Source organism: Oncorhynchus mykiss, chromosome 3, assembly GCF_057628025.1.
Source record: "Oncorhynchus mykiss isolate SJ-2025 chromosome 3, ASM5762802v1, whole genome shotgun sequence".
NCBI lineage: Eukaryota > Metazoa > Chordata > Actinopteri > Salmoniformes > Salmonidae > Oncorhynchus > Oncorhynchus mykiss.
In genome coordinates, this window is record NC_143024.1 from 62,311,194 (window position 1) to 62,327,269 (window position 16,076).

Here is a 16,076-nt window from a genome sequence, read left to right on the forward strand (position 1 = left end):
ATTGAGATGAAAACATCTGCATTGGACCTTTACCCGGGAAGAGAAACACACCAAGGTAGAGGGCAAGATACAGATGCCATAGGAGGGAAACCTGCTGTGTCCTGTGACACAGTCCAGATCTGGGTCAAATACACTGAAGTATGCATAGGTCAAATACATAGGTCAGATACATAGGTCAGATACATAGGTTAAATACATTGAAGTATGCATAGGTCAACTACATAGGTCAAATACATGTCCTGTGACACAGTCCAGATCTGGGTCAAATACACTGAAGTATGCATAGGTCAAATACATAGGTCAGATACATAGGTCAGATACATAGGTCAAATACATTGAAGTATGCATAGGTCAAATACATATAAAAGACAATGGATTTACCTTGGAGTTTGTTCTTCACTATAAGGCAGCCCCCCCCCCCCCCCCCCCCCCCCCGCACCTCTCTGATTCAGAGGGGTTTGGGTTAAATGCGGAAGACACATTTCAGTTAAAGGCATTGAGTTGTACAGCTGATTAGGTATCCCCCTTTCCCTTTCCCTCCATTGGTTCCACTCCACTGGGCAAACCAAATCAAGCGCAACACAGCTATTTGAAAGTGTGTGTATATGTATTTCAACCAGGTCTAGAGCTGTCATATGGGGAACCTAATGTTAGCGTTAGTAGGAGAGGATACGAACGGTTTTGGAATGTCAGGCAGACAGGCCGTGAGGGTGTTGATGTAAAGTGGTAGAGGCCTCTTGGAGGTTATGCAAGATCCAAAGATGGCAGAAAGATGCATAACTCATTACCCAGTTCCTCTTGGTCATTGTTCCTCTGGAGGGTGGGCCTCCTGCGCAGAGAGTGGGGTCGTGCAGCTGTATCCTGTGAGGGAAACCATTAACTGTCAGCAAGGGTGTGATAAATGTGGTGGATACAGGGAACAGGGAACAGGGGTCAGGTTACAAAAGATAGGTCATAACGGGGTAGGGATTGGCTGGCTCGGAGGGCATTGACATTGGTCTGCGTAACAAGAAACATGATCACATTTTCACAACTAGTCAACGTCAATCAATATTTAAGGTAGACATGTAAAACGCAATACTTTATTAAGCTTACTACATTATCATTACATTACCATTATTCTTTCCATTTGCATCATGGACCTTGCCTGATATACATTGCCTTCAGAAAGTATCACACCTTGTTGTGTTACAGCCTGAATTTAAAATTAATTAAATTGAGATAATGTATCAATGGCCTACACACAATACCCCATCATGTAAAAGTGGAATTATGTTTATAGAAATGTTTACAAATTAATAAAAAATGAAAAAATGAAATGTATTGAGTCAATGAGTATTCAACCCCCCAAGTTCAGGAGTACACATAAGTCACATAATAAATTGTATGGACTCACTATGTGTGCAATAATAGTGTTTAACATGTTTTTTTAATGACTACCTCATCTCTGTTCCCCACACATACAGTTAGTTATCTGTAAGGTCCCTCAGTCGAGCAGTGAATTTCATACACAGATTCAACCACTAAGACCACGGGGGTTTTCCAATTCCTTGAAAAAAAGCAGACATTGAATATTTCTTTGAGCATGGTGAAGTTATTCATTACACTTCAGATGGTGTATCAATACACCCATTCACTACAAAGATAAAGGTGTCCTTCCTAACTCAGTTGCCGGAGAGGAAGGAAACTGCTCAGGGATTTCGGGCCAGTGGTAGCTTTAAAACAGTTACAAAATGTAATGCCTGTGATAGGAGAAAACTGGGGATGGATCAACAACGTTGTAGTTACCCCACAATACTAACCTAAATGACACAGTGAAAAGAAGGAAGCCTGTACAGAAATAAATATATTAAAAAAACATGCATCCTGTTTGGAACAAGGCACTAAAGTAATACTGCAACAAATGTGGCAAAGAAAGGAACTTTATGTCCTAAATACAAAGCGTTATGTTTGGGGTAAATCCAACACAACAATCACTGAGTACCACTTCATATTTTCAAGGATGGTGGTGGCTGAATCATGTTATGGGTATGATAAAAAGAAACAGAATAGAGCTAAGCAGAGGCAAAATCCTAGAGGAAAACCTGGTTCAGTCTGCTTTCCAACAGACACTGGGAGACAAATTCACCTTTTAGCAGGGCATTTACCTAAAACACAAGGCCAAATATACACTGGAGTTGCCTACCAAGACAACATTGAATGTTCCTTTGAGGCCTAGTTACAGTTGTTACTTAAATCGACTTGAAAATCTATGTCAAGACATGAAAATGGCTGTCTAGCAATGGTCAACAATATCAGGCATACACAAATCTCAGCTCTGTAGATTTTGCTGCGAAGAGACATAATCACTAGATAATTTATTCTGGTATTGCCCCTATGTAGCTTGTTTCTGCTCACAACATTTACTTAAAAAACCACAACATTCACTTAAAATGAACCTTACAAATAGCAGTGTTGGGCGATTTGGAAAGCCATAGTCAGTCAATAAATAATATAATAATACTTGTTGGAAAGGTTTTCATCTTTAGCTCACAATTTGTTGGATACTATGAAATTAGAAAGGTTCAACATGTATGGTCAACAATATCGCAGCACAATGGAAAAATATATGGCACATGGAAACCAAACGAGGGTGGTCTATGGTGATAGGTGGGATGGGCTGAGAGTGGCTGAGGGGAGGGATTAAAGAGCTGAGGTCTATGGTGATAGGTGGGATGGGCTGAGAGTGGCTGAGGGGAGGGATTAAAGAGCTGAGGTCTATGGTGATAGGTGGGATGGGCTGAGAGTGGCTGAGGGGAGGGATTAAAGAGCTTATGTCGGTAACATATTATTGTTATGTGATTGCTGTATATAAAAGTACCGTCCGTATATGTCAAATGTATATGTCAAATGTATATGTCAAATGTATGTGTAAAATGTATGTTTATGTATGCAAACCTGTAAGCACCGAAGAGAGGGGATGGTGAATGGGATAATAATAAAAAACAATGATTTAAAAAATATATATATATTTTTTTTAAATGATAAAACAATTGTCAACAACCAACTTGAGAGAACTTTAAGTATTTTGAAAAGAATAATGGGCAAATGTACAATCCAGGTGTGCAAAGAACTTCTAGACTTACCCAGAAAGACTCACAGCTGTAATCACCGCCAACGGGGATTCTAACATGTCTTGACTCAGGGGTGTGAATACTTGTGTAAATTAGATATTTCTGTATTATGTTTGTTTTTTTTGCAAGAATTTCTAAAAACATGTTTTCACTTTGTCACAATGGGGTATTGTGTGTAGATGGGTGATACTTGTTTTTTATTGAATCCATTTTGAATTCAGGCTGTAACACAACAAAATGTGGAATAAGTCAAGGGGTATGAATACTTCCTGAAGGCACTGTACATTCTATGCTTATATAACTTTTGGAAAAGCTCAATACAGATTAGTGAGGTATAACCATTTCCACACGTGCAGGACTTTGTTATCATTATGTCCTTCACTATTGTAAACCATGGACTTCCTTCAAAAACAAGAACACCCTTGTCAATGGCAAGCATACCATTTTTACGAGATAACCTAATGTGCTTTACAGGAAAAAATGAGGCTTTAGTAACAGTAAAAGTGGCAGAAGAGATCCTAGCAGTAGCACAAGTAGAGGTCGAACAAATAGTACTTGTGTAGCAAAGATTTTGAAAAGCATAAATATGAGGAAGAACTTACAATTGAGTGAGTCTGTTGCAGAGGCTCAATTAGATACACATAGAGTCCATCATCAAACATTCCGCTGTCAGGTAAAGGAGCGAGAGGAAAAATGAAGAGAGAAGACAGTCAATACTAAGTCAATAGCAGCTGTAGAAAGCACCGATATCTACAAGTATTCCGTGCACTGACTTTTATGTAAAACTGCTGGTGTTCACTTACTGCAGCCCATTGCAGGTAGACAAGGCCACATTAGAGTCATCTTCCCCCCTCACCTGGCCATGGTAGTAACAGTGCTCACCACCCTGAGGATACACAGAAACAACATTTATACAATACTTATACAACATCACATATACCTACTGAAGAGCAGAGGGCAAATCTGAGACATATACTGTACACTCAGTGGCCAGTTTATTAGGTACACACATCTAGTACCGGGTTGCCTCCAGAAAAACCTCCAGAAAAGCCTGAATTGTTTGGGGCATGGAAACATTGCTCAATTGGTATCAAGGGACCTAACGTGTGCCAGGAAAACATACCCTACACCATTACCCCACTGCCACCGGCCTGTACTGTTGACACTAGGAAGGACGGGGCCATGAACTTATGCTGCTTATGCCAATTCCTGACTCTGCCATCAGCTTGAAGCAACAGGAACCACTCCTCAGTTGTCCAGTGTTGGTGATCACGTGCCCACTGGAGCCACTTCTTCTTGTTTTTAGCTGATAGGAGTGGAACCCGGTGTGGTCGTCTGCTGCAATAGCCCATCTGTGACAAGGACCAACGAATTGTGCGTTCTGAGATGCCGTTCTGCAGACCACTGTTGTACTGCGCCGTTATTTGCCGTTATTTTCACTGTCATCCGTGAAAAGCCAAGAAGGCCGGCCGTTTCTGACATACTGGAACTGGCGTGCCTGCTACCGACAATCATTGCCATGCTCAGTCGCTTAGGTCACTTGTTTTGCCCATTCTAACATTCAATCGAACAGTAACTGAATGCCTTTATGCCTGTCTGCCCACTTTATATAGCAAGCCACGGCCACATGACTCACTGTCAGTAGGAGCGAACCATTTTCGTGAAACGGGTGGTGTACCTAATAAACTGGCCACTGAGTGTACATACCAACATTACTCCATGGGTTTGGAGTGGAGCTTCCTATAAAATATTCAGCAAACAAATACATACACGGCATACTTATCACATTCACAGCTGTACCATTTGAGTCAATATATAGCAATGCAATGTAACTCAGATGGAGTAGCCTACTTTCTACTCGGCCCAGGGTGTGTATTCGCTGGATTATTGCAACTTTGTCGACATTTGACTGTTTATTCAGTTGGAGAGACTATAAAGGTGTGCAATATGTCATCTGCAGCCTGGTTTACGCATTCAGCTCACATTTATAAATAATATCTTTCTGCAGTGTGGGTTGTGGTGGTGGGCCTCAAACTAATGGCTGTTCTTCTTCAGACCTCAATGGTCCACATCACTTTCCCTCTCCCTCATCTGTGACTCAGTTATCAACTAGGCCCAGGGTGAGCAGAGGACACTCTCTCTTTCACTCCTACCATCCCACACTGCATAGCTACTGCAGAGCACCAGCGTCTCTAGCTCCCCTGTCACGTGACCTGGGTTCCAGGCAGCCAGGCAGGCAGGCAGGCAGGCAGGCAGGCAGGCAGGCAGGAGAGACAGGAGGCTGCCGGGGAGCGGAGTGGAGCTGTGCTGAGTCAGCTAGCTCCACTGTGCCCAGCCCCTCTGCCTCAACCTGATTCAGCAACACCAGCAGCAGCGGTACAGTAACTAACACGGGCACACAGCAGCCAACTATCACATCTCTAGCCTATTTTACCTCTCTCTTGCTAGCAGTCTATCCCTCCCTCCTTCCCTCTGTCTTTCTCTTACATCACTAAAACAGGTGCAAACAGCATCAGGGTGGATAAGATAAAGTGTAGTTATGCTGATGATGGAGCACCATTGACTTGACGAGGTTAGCTAATGGTAATCAATAACAGCAATGTTAGGATACATCAAGACCAAGTGGATAAATAACATCAAAGTAGAAGTGTCAAAGTACCTCTGTACCATACAAGGCCATTTGATTTATTTTCATGTCTGTGAACCCCAGTGGTCCTGTCAACATAGTAGGGTGAATAGTTTGGATGTCTTTAAGCATTTTGCTGCATTTTGCTTTAACTCTCCACTTGTTCTTTGATTGCCCCTAACTAGCCACAGTTAAACAAAACAATACACCCTGTAACAGCTGCAGGCCCTGTACCTTCCACAGGGAACCAATTAGGCTCCTCTGAAAAAAGAGAGAACGAAAAACAGGTACCCAAACAGAGTGGGTGTTCTGGCTGGAGATGTTACCTTTGATAGAACAGGTTTACCCTCCTCATAGTGGATCTCCACATAATCCGACGACAACAAGTCACTAGGAAGTAAAAGGAGAAGGGCGTGGGTTAGTGACATGTTGTGTGTCTGTTGTGATGACCTGCTGCCCTAACCGTCTGGCTGTGGTCTGGCCCTGGTACTGTGACTTACATGGCGGTTTAGAGGAGTGCATCCGGTTAAACAGCTACATTCAGCAATCACCACAAACCTTAGGTAATCCTCTTCAAAAACCCAACGTCAAGTACACCCACATGAACTTAAAATACACCCACACCATCTCACAGTTAAAAAGATAGCTTAAACGCTGAATACTGTGCAGCTATAAAAAGAGTAGGTAAGATGCTTCAGTTCGAATGAGGAGAGGGAGGGAGGGAAACATTATTTTTGTTAGGCTGCCAGGTGGTTGAGACAGTACAAGAATATGTATAAGATACATACAGTATAATACAGCATAAATACACCAAGCTGCATACTCTGAAAGATTATGAAAGACAGTCAACACACAGTTGTGACAGACTGCTTCCAAAAACGGATACAGAATCCATCATAAAGCTGGCATTTAGTGAACAAACCAGGAGAAATGCTCTTTTGTAGTTCAAACCAATGTCAAATCTATTCTAACCTTTGAACAACATCTAGAGCAAGAGAACATCTAAAACAACTCATAATTCAAAATTGTATCATTATTTCAAAAACAAATACTTTTTCTAAAATGAGTAAGTACATTGATTAGAAAGAACATCCATAACAGGCAAAGAACATAGAAAGAACATCCATGACAGGCAAAGAACATAGAAAGAACATAGAAAGAACATCCATGACAAGCAAAGAACATAGAAAGAACATCCATGACAGGCAAATAACATAGAAAAACAGCCATGACAGGCAAAGAACATAGAAAAGCAGCCATGACAGGCAAATAACATAGAAAAACAGCCATGACAGGCAAATAACATAGAAAAGCAGCCATGACAGGCAAAGAACATAGAAAAACAGCCATGACAGGCAAAGAACATAGAAAAACAGCCATGACAGGCAAATAACATAGAAAAACAGCCATGACAGGCAAATAACATAGAAAAGCAACCATGACAGGCAAAGAACATAGAAAAACAGCCATGACAGGCAAAGAACATAGAAAAACAGCCATGACAGGCAAATAACATAGAAAAGCAACCATGACAGACAAAGAACATAGAAAAGCAACCATGACAGGCAAAGAACATAGAAAAACAGCCATGACAGGCAAAGAACATAGAAAAACAGCCATGACAGGCAAAGAACATAGAAAAGCAACCATGACAGACAAAGAACATAGAAAAGCAACCATGACAGGCAAATAACATAGAAAAGCAACCATGACAGACAAAGAACATAGAAAAGCAACCATGACAGGCAAAGAACATAGAAAAACAGCCATGACAGGCAAATAACATAGAAAAACAGCCATTACAGGTATGGCATTGATACAAGTAACTAAGAATATCATATCCCTTTTCAAAATGGTGTCAATGAAGCAAGACATGATAAATGATTGTGTGAGGCTTTTGCTTCACCTTGAGCACCACTGTCCTCCAGGCTGTTCCCACCGTCTGACTCAGCGAGCCATGTCACACCACACCGTTACACACACTCAATCTGTTAGCTGACGACTGACTTCAAGAGACTGACATTTCTGCCACAATGGCGCTTTTCGGGGCAACCTTGTAGATCTCATTCAAAACACCCTCCCACCCCTGGACATACAGCACCTTTTGCTGCAGAAAAGTAGAAAAAAAATACAAAAGAAGTGTCTTTGGAAATGTGCTGTACGTGTGTGACATTTTGGAGCGTTGCTCAGCGAGTGGGCTGGAAGTGCTGTGCACAGTTGGGTGTAGAGAGAGAGAGAGAGAGAGAGAGAGAGAGAGAGAGAGAGAGAGAGAGAAAGAAAGAGAAAGAGAGAGAGAGAGAGAGAGCGAGAGAGAGAGAGAGAGAGAGAGAGAGAGAGAAAGAAAGAAAGAGAAAGAGAGAGAGAGAGAGAGAGAGAGAGAGAGAGAGAGAGAGAGAGAGAGAGAGAGAGAGAGAGAGAGAGAGAGAGAAAGAAAGAGAAAGAGAGAGAGAGAGAGAGAGAGAGAGAGAGAGAGAGAGAGAGAGAGAGAGAGAGAAAGAAAGAAAGAAAGAAAGAGAAAGAGAGAGAGAGAGAGAGAGAGAGAGTCAAAGCACCAGTGCAGTGTCTGTGAGAGATTCCTGAGTGAGGGGCTATTTTTAGCTTGACGTATGAGGCAGGGAGAGGAGAGTGTGCCACAGCACTGTGAGTGTGTGTGTGAATGTCTGTGTACGTGAGAGAAAATGTGTGTATGTGTGCGTGCATACATGTATGTGTGAGACAGAGACAGAGTGTGTGTGTGTGTGTGTATGAGTGAGTGGGGAAGAGAGAGAGAGAGAGAAAGTGCGTGGAGGGGAGAGAGGGGAGAGTGCGGCATTGCAGAGTGTGGAGGGCTGGAGCAGTGGAACGTGAGTGTACCGAAGTGTGTGTATGTGTGTGTGTATGTGTGTGTGTAGAGAAGGGAGGCCGGAGAAGTACATGTCGCAATGTGTAATGTGCAGTGTGTGTGTATGAGAGTGTTTATGTGTTTGGGGCCAAGGAGTCCTACCCTGAGGTATTTGAGTACACAGGAGACTGAGTTACACAATGCAGTGGTAGAGGAGAGGGGAAAGACCAGAAACTGCAGGAGGTTCTGGGGCCTGGCGAAAGACCAGCTCCAGCCCAAATCCCCCATTGACACATGATGCTGTCATTGCTTTCGCCCTGGCACATGGAAATAATCAGTCTGCTCCTAATTGAATAGTGATGCTCAGGGAAAGGGAGGACAAGACATACTGTACTGCAGCCCAGACCACTGCATGACTGAATCAGCCCCAGATCAATGCCAATTAAAACACAGAGATATTATGAGACCAGTAGATACCCAATCTAAACCTACATTAAACCATCTGCATATAGGTTTTCCATGAAAACTATATAGGTTTTGACATTGAAATGACAATAAAACACAGTTCACTGTTAAAGGGATACCTTGGGATTTGGGCAATAAGATCCTTTATCTACTGCCTCAGAGTCAGATGAACTTATCAATACCATTTATATATATATATATTTTACCTTTATTTAACCAGGCAAGTCAGTTAAGAACAAATTCTAATTTACAATGACGGCCTAGAAACAGTGGGTTAACTGCCTGTTCAGGGGCAGATCGACAGATTTGTACCTTGTCAGCTCGGCGGCTTGAACTTGCAACCTTCCGGTTACTAGTCCAACGCTCTAACCACTAGGCTACTCTGCGTGCAGTTTGAAGGAAGTTGCTAACTAGCGCTAGCGCAATTGCTAAATAGTGTTAGTGCTAGTCTAAGGGTATCTGCTAGCAGCAGACTTCCAGTTATTGTGCTAACGGCTAGCAGATACCCATAGACTTCCAGTCATTGCGCTAGTGGCTAGCAGATACCCATAGACTTCCAGTCATTGCGCTAATGGTAGTTAGCATTGGCTCGCAAAACTACCTTAAACTTCCTTCATACTGGACAGAGATACATAAAATGGTATCCACAAGTTCATCTGACTCTGGGGAAGTAGAAAAATCCTGAAGTATCCCTTTAAGAATAGTCAACTCTATTATGCTGAAAATATGTTCTCCAGGTGCAGAAGTAAGATGAACAGCGAGCAGTACAAGTTGCACCCATTGGCAGGTTGCAGACCTATCTATATTTAGATCAGCATTCTCACAGCTACAACAGTGAGCAGAATTCATCCTACCCATAGACACAGACTAAAAAGACCTGCACCAAAAAGTCACACTCACATAATACTCACAATCAATGAAAACAACATTGGATCTGGTCACAAAGAACATCTTCTCTTCACTTCCGCAAGGTTACTTATTGTGTAATTATTGTCTGATCAAAAACACATTTTCTCTTGATTAAATGCTATTGTTCAAAGCCTGACTGTTGGGACTGAGAGTAACAGGAAAACTAGTTTGTGTTGTGAGGCCAGGAGAAGTTATCAGGTCAGGGACAGGGTACCGACCCCTCATGTCTCCACATGCTTCCTGCTGTAGTTTATTGTGTGTGTGTGTGTGTGTGTGTGTGTGTGTGTGTGTGTGTATCATCCCACCTCCTCTGACAGCATTGGTCACCATGACCACTTCCCCCACCCCCTACCTTCCTACACATGGTCACCAAACCACACTACCTTCAAAGGTCAATGCCAAGAGTCTCCATGCTTCCCCATACCTATATTCTTTCCTCCATGCTTCCACATACCTATATTCTTCCCTCCATGCTTCCCCATACCTATATTCTTCCCTCCATGCTTCCCCATACCTATATTCTTCCCTCCATGCTTCCCCATACCTATATTCTTCCCTCCATGCTTCCCCATACCTATATTCTTCCCTCCATGCTTCCCCATACCTATATTCTTCCCTCCATGCTTCCCCATACCTATATTCTTCCCTCCATACTTCCCCATACCTATATTCTTCCCTCCATGCTTCCCCATACCTATATTCAAAGACAATGCATTTGCCAGGCTCTTATATGAGTGCTCATTTAGCTCTAGGATATTATAATCAGCCCACAAAATAATGTATGTTCACGGTCATAGGAGCTAATGTTCTTCACGTGACAGCTCTGAGAAGACTGATGGTGGACACAACATGAGGTCTACCATTGATGAGACACACAGGCAGTCTCTGTCAAGAGGTCCTGTTCAATCACCATAGCAAAGACTCATGAGGCCCTGCATTAACCTGACCAATAGTACACCTCATTACTAGTGAGGAAAATCACTTACAACTCCCTTGGAATCATGGGGACCTGTCACTTTGATTTAAAGATGACCCATCCAGCCCCACATGGTGCTCTCCGTATCAATGAGTCTAGCACGGCGGCCCTGCAGAACGTGGCTAATGTTGTGACCATGACCTTGATAACAGAAATTGTAGTTGGATGTGTTCCACACACTGGATCTGGATCAAAATGGAAGACTGTTCAGAAAATGACTCCTTATGTTTATGATAAAATGACCTCTCTGCTGTAAACCATGAAATAACAAGAGCTGGGCAACACCCAAATGCCTATATCCATCACTGTTAGCTAATACCCATGCCTATTTCAAAAGCTAAAAGATCAGCCTGCTAACCAAACAGTATTGAGTAAGAGAAGCAAAGTATGAAGTAGACAAAAACACTTACTTGTTTAACGTTAGGTCCAGTACAAATCTGGAGCCAAAGGCCTCTAACTGGAAACTGGCTTGAGCAAGGTGGACCGCCTGTGGGAGAGAGAATGTTAAGCACATCACAGGTCCTTGTTTTTAGTGTTTATCAGGTTGATTTATTTTCTAATTGTAGGTTTATTGAGAGAATGGATGCCATTGGTAAGACTAGTTATACCACTATAAAAATGAAATGTATTATTATTATTAATAGTTATATAATTACAATCTTATTTCTATGGTTATTTAATTGAGAAAATGTAACTGTAATGACTGTAAGGAATGCCATGCCAACTTCACTGCCGAGCCAAGTTAAGTAACTCCCCTGCATATCAAGTAAAATAGGGCATCACCCTCATAACATGGGAGAGGAGGGGAGGATAGAGCGAGACAATGCTCTCATTGATGATTCCTTCTATCATTTAAATCAAACTATACCCATTCATCCGTTTACTTTATCCAGTGTGCCAACATGGACAAGTGTACTGCCATTGGCAAGCATAACCACCACTGCACTCCAATAGGTTCAGGTAGCGGCAGGTAGCCTAGCGGTTAGAGCGTTGAGCCACTAACCGAAAGGTTGCTGGGTTAAAATCCCTGAGCTGACAAGGTAAAAATAGGTTGTTCTGCCCCTGAGCAAGGCAGTTAACCCACTGTTCCCCGGGTGCTGAAGACATGGATGTTGATTATGGCAGCCCTCTCTGATTCAGAGGGGTTAAATGTGGAAGACGCATTCAGTTCCACAACTGACTAGGTATCCCCCTTTCCCCAATAGGATAACAATCCCAAGTTCTGACCAGAAGCCGTACCTGGTCATGACCCTCTGTGACCTGGCTCCTAGCCCGGGTGTCCAGGTCATGGTAGGTGCTCTCTGAGTCCTCGTTCAGGTAGTAGATGAGCCGAGAGGGGTAGGTGATCACATGCTCAGCCGCACGGTGACTTGTGTTGCCTGTGGCCGCTGCTGCAGTTGCCTCTCGCTCCGACAATAATGACACTGCGTCCCTCTCCACCACCTCATTCTCTCCTCCTTGAGAAACTGCAGAAGAGGAGATACCATACGAGCATGACAGTCAGTCTATACTCTGCATAGCCCCAACATAAGGAAGCCTGTCAATCATAATCTAATCATGTAAACAATTGCTGCTACTGCAGGAAGTGATTATGACTTCACCATTCCTCCAGGACACAATTGAGAGAGTTAAGTGTATAATGTTGTGTATTAGTACCATTAGAGTATGGCAGTAAACTATGACATTCCTTTTTCAAGGTCTACCTAAAAATAATTATATGGGGATTCCCATGAACAATTCAATACAAATGTACATAAACTCAAAATAGTGTTAAATTGCATTACAAAAACCTATATTTGAAATATAAATTGAATATGACAGACTGGGTAGGCTTCTTCATGTTGTTATGCTGAATATTATTATACTAATGAAAATATAGCAGTTCAATTCATAATTAAATTAGCGCTTAATATAATAAAGGAGTGCCTTGTTAAGGTCAACATTAAGGTAAACTGCAACAGCAGTTTATAAAGGTGTTTTGATCTTTGAGGTACTAATAATTAGACACAATTGTACAGCTAAAACGAGTTCATCTTAAACATTTGTCTCAGGTTAACTTAGCTATATTTCATGTTCATAAACCTGAACAAAAGATGCTGAGGTGCTTTCGTCTGCCCCGTCTCTCACCGTCACTTAAAAGGGCTCGGCATATTAAATTGTCCTCCGGACACAGACAGATCCGTCCCAAAATAGAAACAGCATAGCGAGAAAAAACAACATATCTATCATAAATATCAGATAATGACACAAAGAAGCATGCGAGTTATTAAATGTAACTGATACCGTTATGAAGGGACAGGATTGGGCTAAGAATATGCAGTACATACCAATTGCCGCTATGGATGGATGGAGCCAGGACGCAAGAATGCTCACGAGCAAATTTGCCAGAAATATCAAATGCATGATTCATATTTGATATCTGAAATATCTTTATATCAACACGTCAACGCAGTAATTAGCTGGCGGCCCATTATTGCAGGGAAGATGTCGTTTACGGGTAATTCTTCATGTATCCAGTCAGTGGGGGAGAGGACTCCTGCAGCAACGGGCGGAGGGGGAGGGGGAGGGGGGGCGAATGGAAGGCGGTGGCCAGCCACTCGAATTCAACGAGCAGACTCCTCCTGATTCTGCATCCGCGCAAGTGCGGAGTCTGCCACAATTCAACACAAGTCCACCCTTTGCCCGCGCGCACATAGCACAGGCTCGTGCATGAGCCTTAAAGTAGCCTACATGCAGGTGATAGAGAGCCCGGGTCATCTGTTTAAACTGCATCACATCCGTGCTGCAATTATGTGCTCTGTCTATAGTGTATGAGGGCATACCTATTCTGATTCACACTCTATTTTACATGGTCCACAGTAAATGGTGAGAAGTTTTGTGATGTGGTGGTCTTTGTATTTAGAAGGCTGATTAGTATTTTACTGTATTCTGCACCACAGTGTTTGTCTCTGTCTAAACTCAAATTGGTAAGCATCATAACAGTTGGAGAGCTATTTTGATGAGAATGATTTCATTGTTTTGTTAATCATCTTGGTTTTCCCTTAAAAAATGTTAGTCTATTAGAACGCAGCAAAATGAGTGGGAGTGTTGTTGACATTAATATTTTCGTCATTTAGCAGATGCTCTCCAGAGCAACTTACAGGAGCAATTGGGGTTAAATGCCTTGCTCAAGGGCACATCAACAGATTTGTCACCTAGTCGGCTCGGCAATTCAAACCAGCGACCGTTTTGGTAACTGGCCCAATAGGCTACCTGCTTGACCGAAGTCTATAGACCAGCATTTCCCAAACTCAGTCCTCGGGACTCCAAGGGGTGCCCGCTTTGTTTTTTGCCCTAACATTACATAGCTGGTTCAAATGATCAAAGCTTGATGATTAGTTGATTATTTGAATCAGCTGTGTAGTGATCGGGCAAAAAACAAAATGTCCAGCCATTGGGGTCCTTCGGGCCTAGTTTTGGAAACCCTGCTATAGACTAACCTAAATGGGGTACACTGTAATAAATTACTCTTTGGATCAACCTAAAAATAACTACATCAACTGGTTGCAAGTAAATGAGTTAGGCGTTCTCAATTTTTTTAAATGACATTAGTTGAAACTAGATATGTGATTCAATGCCTGTTCAACTGTTATATTTGATTATTAACTAACCTATATTTCAAGTTGCAACCTATGTCAACTTACTTTGGTTAAACCTAATAAATAGCATACATACAATATACTGTATACAACCAGTTTACCGTAGTTACTTTTACACTTCAGAATTACCCATCCACATTTCTTAAATTAGGTTACAAGTAATTAAATACATTTCCTGTTAATCAAGATATTATGTTGGTTCCATAACATGAAATATTGATTCCAAACACTTTCTTTACATAAGACTTCCACATGAACTTGTTACAATACTGTAACCAAATGGTGACCATGTCATCAATAGTAACCTTTCCATGATCTTTAGTATTACAATACACAAATATAAACTGAATTTATAATCAAGAAAAAAAACAGAACAAATTTTCTGGAATGACATTCACTCTCACAGGTGGCCAAAAATAACTAACTTAAAGCCCCCCCCCCCCCCCCCCCCTAGACCACGCCTTCAACTCTTATGATAGCTGCCATCGCTAAATTGCACCCACCATATGCAATGCGAATGCAGATGAGGCGTTTCATTCAATTTAAAAAATCACATCGATCTTTCAAATTCTTTATTTGATTTCAGACAAATATAATAAAATAGGTTGAACTGAGCAAAGCTTAATTTTGGATCATACCTATCAGACAAATTACTTCAGATGAGAAAGTGCCATCCCACTTCTTACAGCGGTAGAATCTGTCTTGGGCAATTCTGTGTGATACAGATAGGATCTATATCACATAAAGATCACACAAAATTGCCCAAGACAGATCCTAGTTACTATCGGAGTTAGTGGGAGAGTATGTCTGCTTCACTAAGGCTGCGTTGCTGTGTTTTAAATATTTCATAAAGCTTTGCGTATCCTTTGCATAACACATGGCACCTCCAGATTTCATGGCCATCTCACTCTTTTAAGCAGTCAATAAAATCCACACAGAGAGCTGCACTTCAATCATGATTTTAAGGTAGTGCCCAGTATGTCCAGTTCAAATAATGTATCCAACCGTGTGTAATTCCATATAGGGTATTACACACGGTCACATTCATTGCTTTACTTTATCCCTATGCTCTTACAACTAGTGTATGAAGGTAGGCCCTACCCTCTTTTTACAAATACCCTTAAATGTAGGCATTTTAGAGGGCACCATCTCTGCATTTTGCTGCCGTAGGCTATTAGTGTCCATCCTTCCAGTAAGACCCTCCTTAGCACTTAGTATCCTCCAGGAGGATTGTTTGTCAGGCCTACTCATGTGTGCCTGGCAACGACTGGCAGGCCTCTTGATCAAATCTATGATTGTTGCGCAAGCGTACGCACACACACACACAAACAGACACACTCTCAGTATTTTACACACACACACACACACACACTGTCCCCCTATCGGTCCTGCAGGATCTGACAGCTCCTCCCTCTGGGTTAAATGGGTGGGATGGTCAGCTAGGGTCGCTTGGCAGAGCCTGTTTTGTTATTTTAAGAGGCAAAGAGTGGTAAAAGTAAGCAGTTTTTCACATGAATTACTTCTTTGA

General features: G+C 42.1%; 1 protein-coding gene across 13 annotated transcripts in view; it reads right to left on the reverse strand.

The window, feature by feature from the left end:
* The window catches only part of LOC110520143 (disintegrin and metalloproteinase domain-containing protein 23), a 36,531-nt gene extending 22,918 nt beyond the window's left edge, over positions 1 to 13,613 (reverse strand). For 9 of the 13 annotated variants that reach the window (XR_002472948.3, XR_002472947.3, XR_016494757.1 and 6 more), the window contains exons 1-7: positions 13,238 to 13,594; positions 12,150 to 12,376; positions 11,321 to 11,397; positions 6,066 to 6,129; positions 3,917 to 3,999; positions 3,716 to 3,779; positions 789 to 861 (exon numbers count right to left, since the gene is read on the reverse strand). Coding sequence is in view for 8 of the 13 variants with exons in the window: in XM_021597246.3 (XP_021452921.1) it covers positions 789 to 861; positions 3,716 to 3,779; positions 3,917 to 3,999; positions 6,066 to 6,129; positions 11,321 to 11,397; positions 12,150 to 12,376; positions 13,238 to 13,313 (664 nt within the window). In the remaining 5 variants the exon portion in view is untranslated. Of the gene's footprint in view, positions 1 to 788; positions 862 to 3,715; positions 3,780 to 3,916; positions 4,000 to 6,065; positions 6,130 to 7,645; positions 7,935 to 11,320; positions 11,398 to 12,149; positions 12,377 to 13,237 lie in introns of those variants that run through there. The other 4 variants (XR_016494758.1, XM_090229852.1, XM_090229851.1 and 1 more) reach the window with 2 other exon arrangements.
* Positions 13,614 to 16,076: the final 2,463 nt, after the last annotated feature.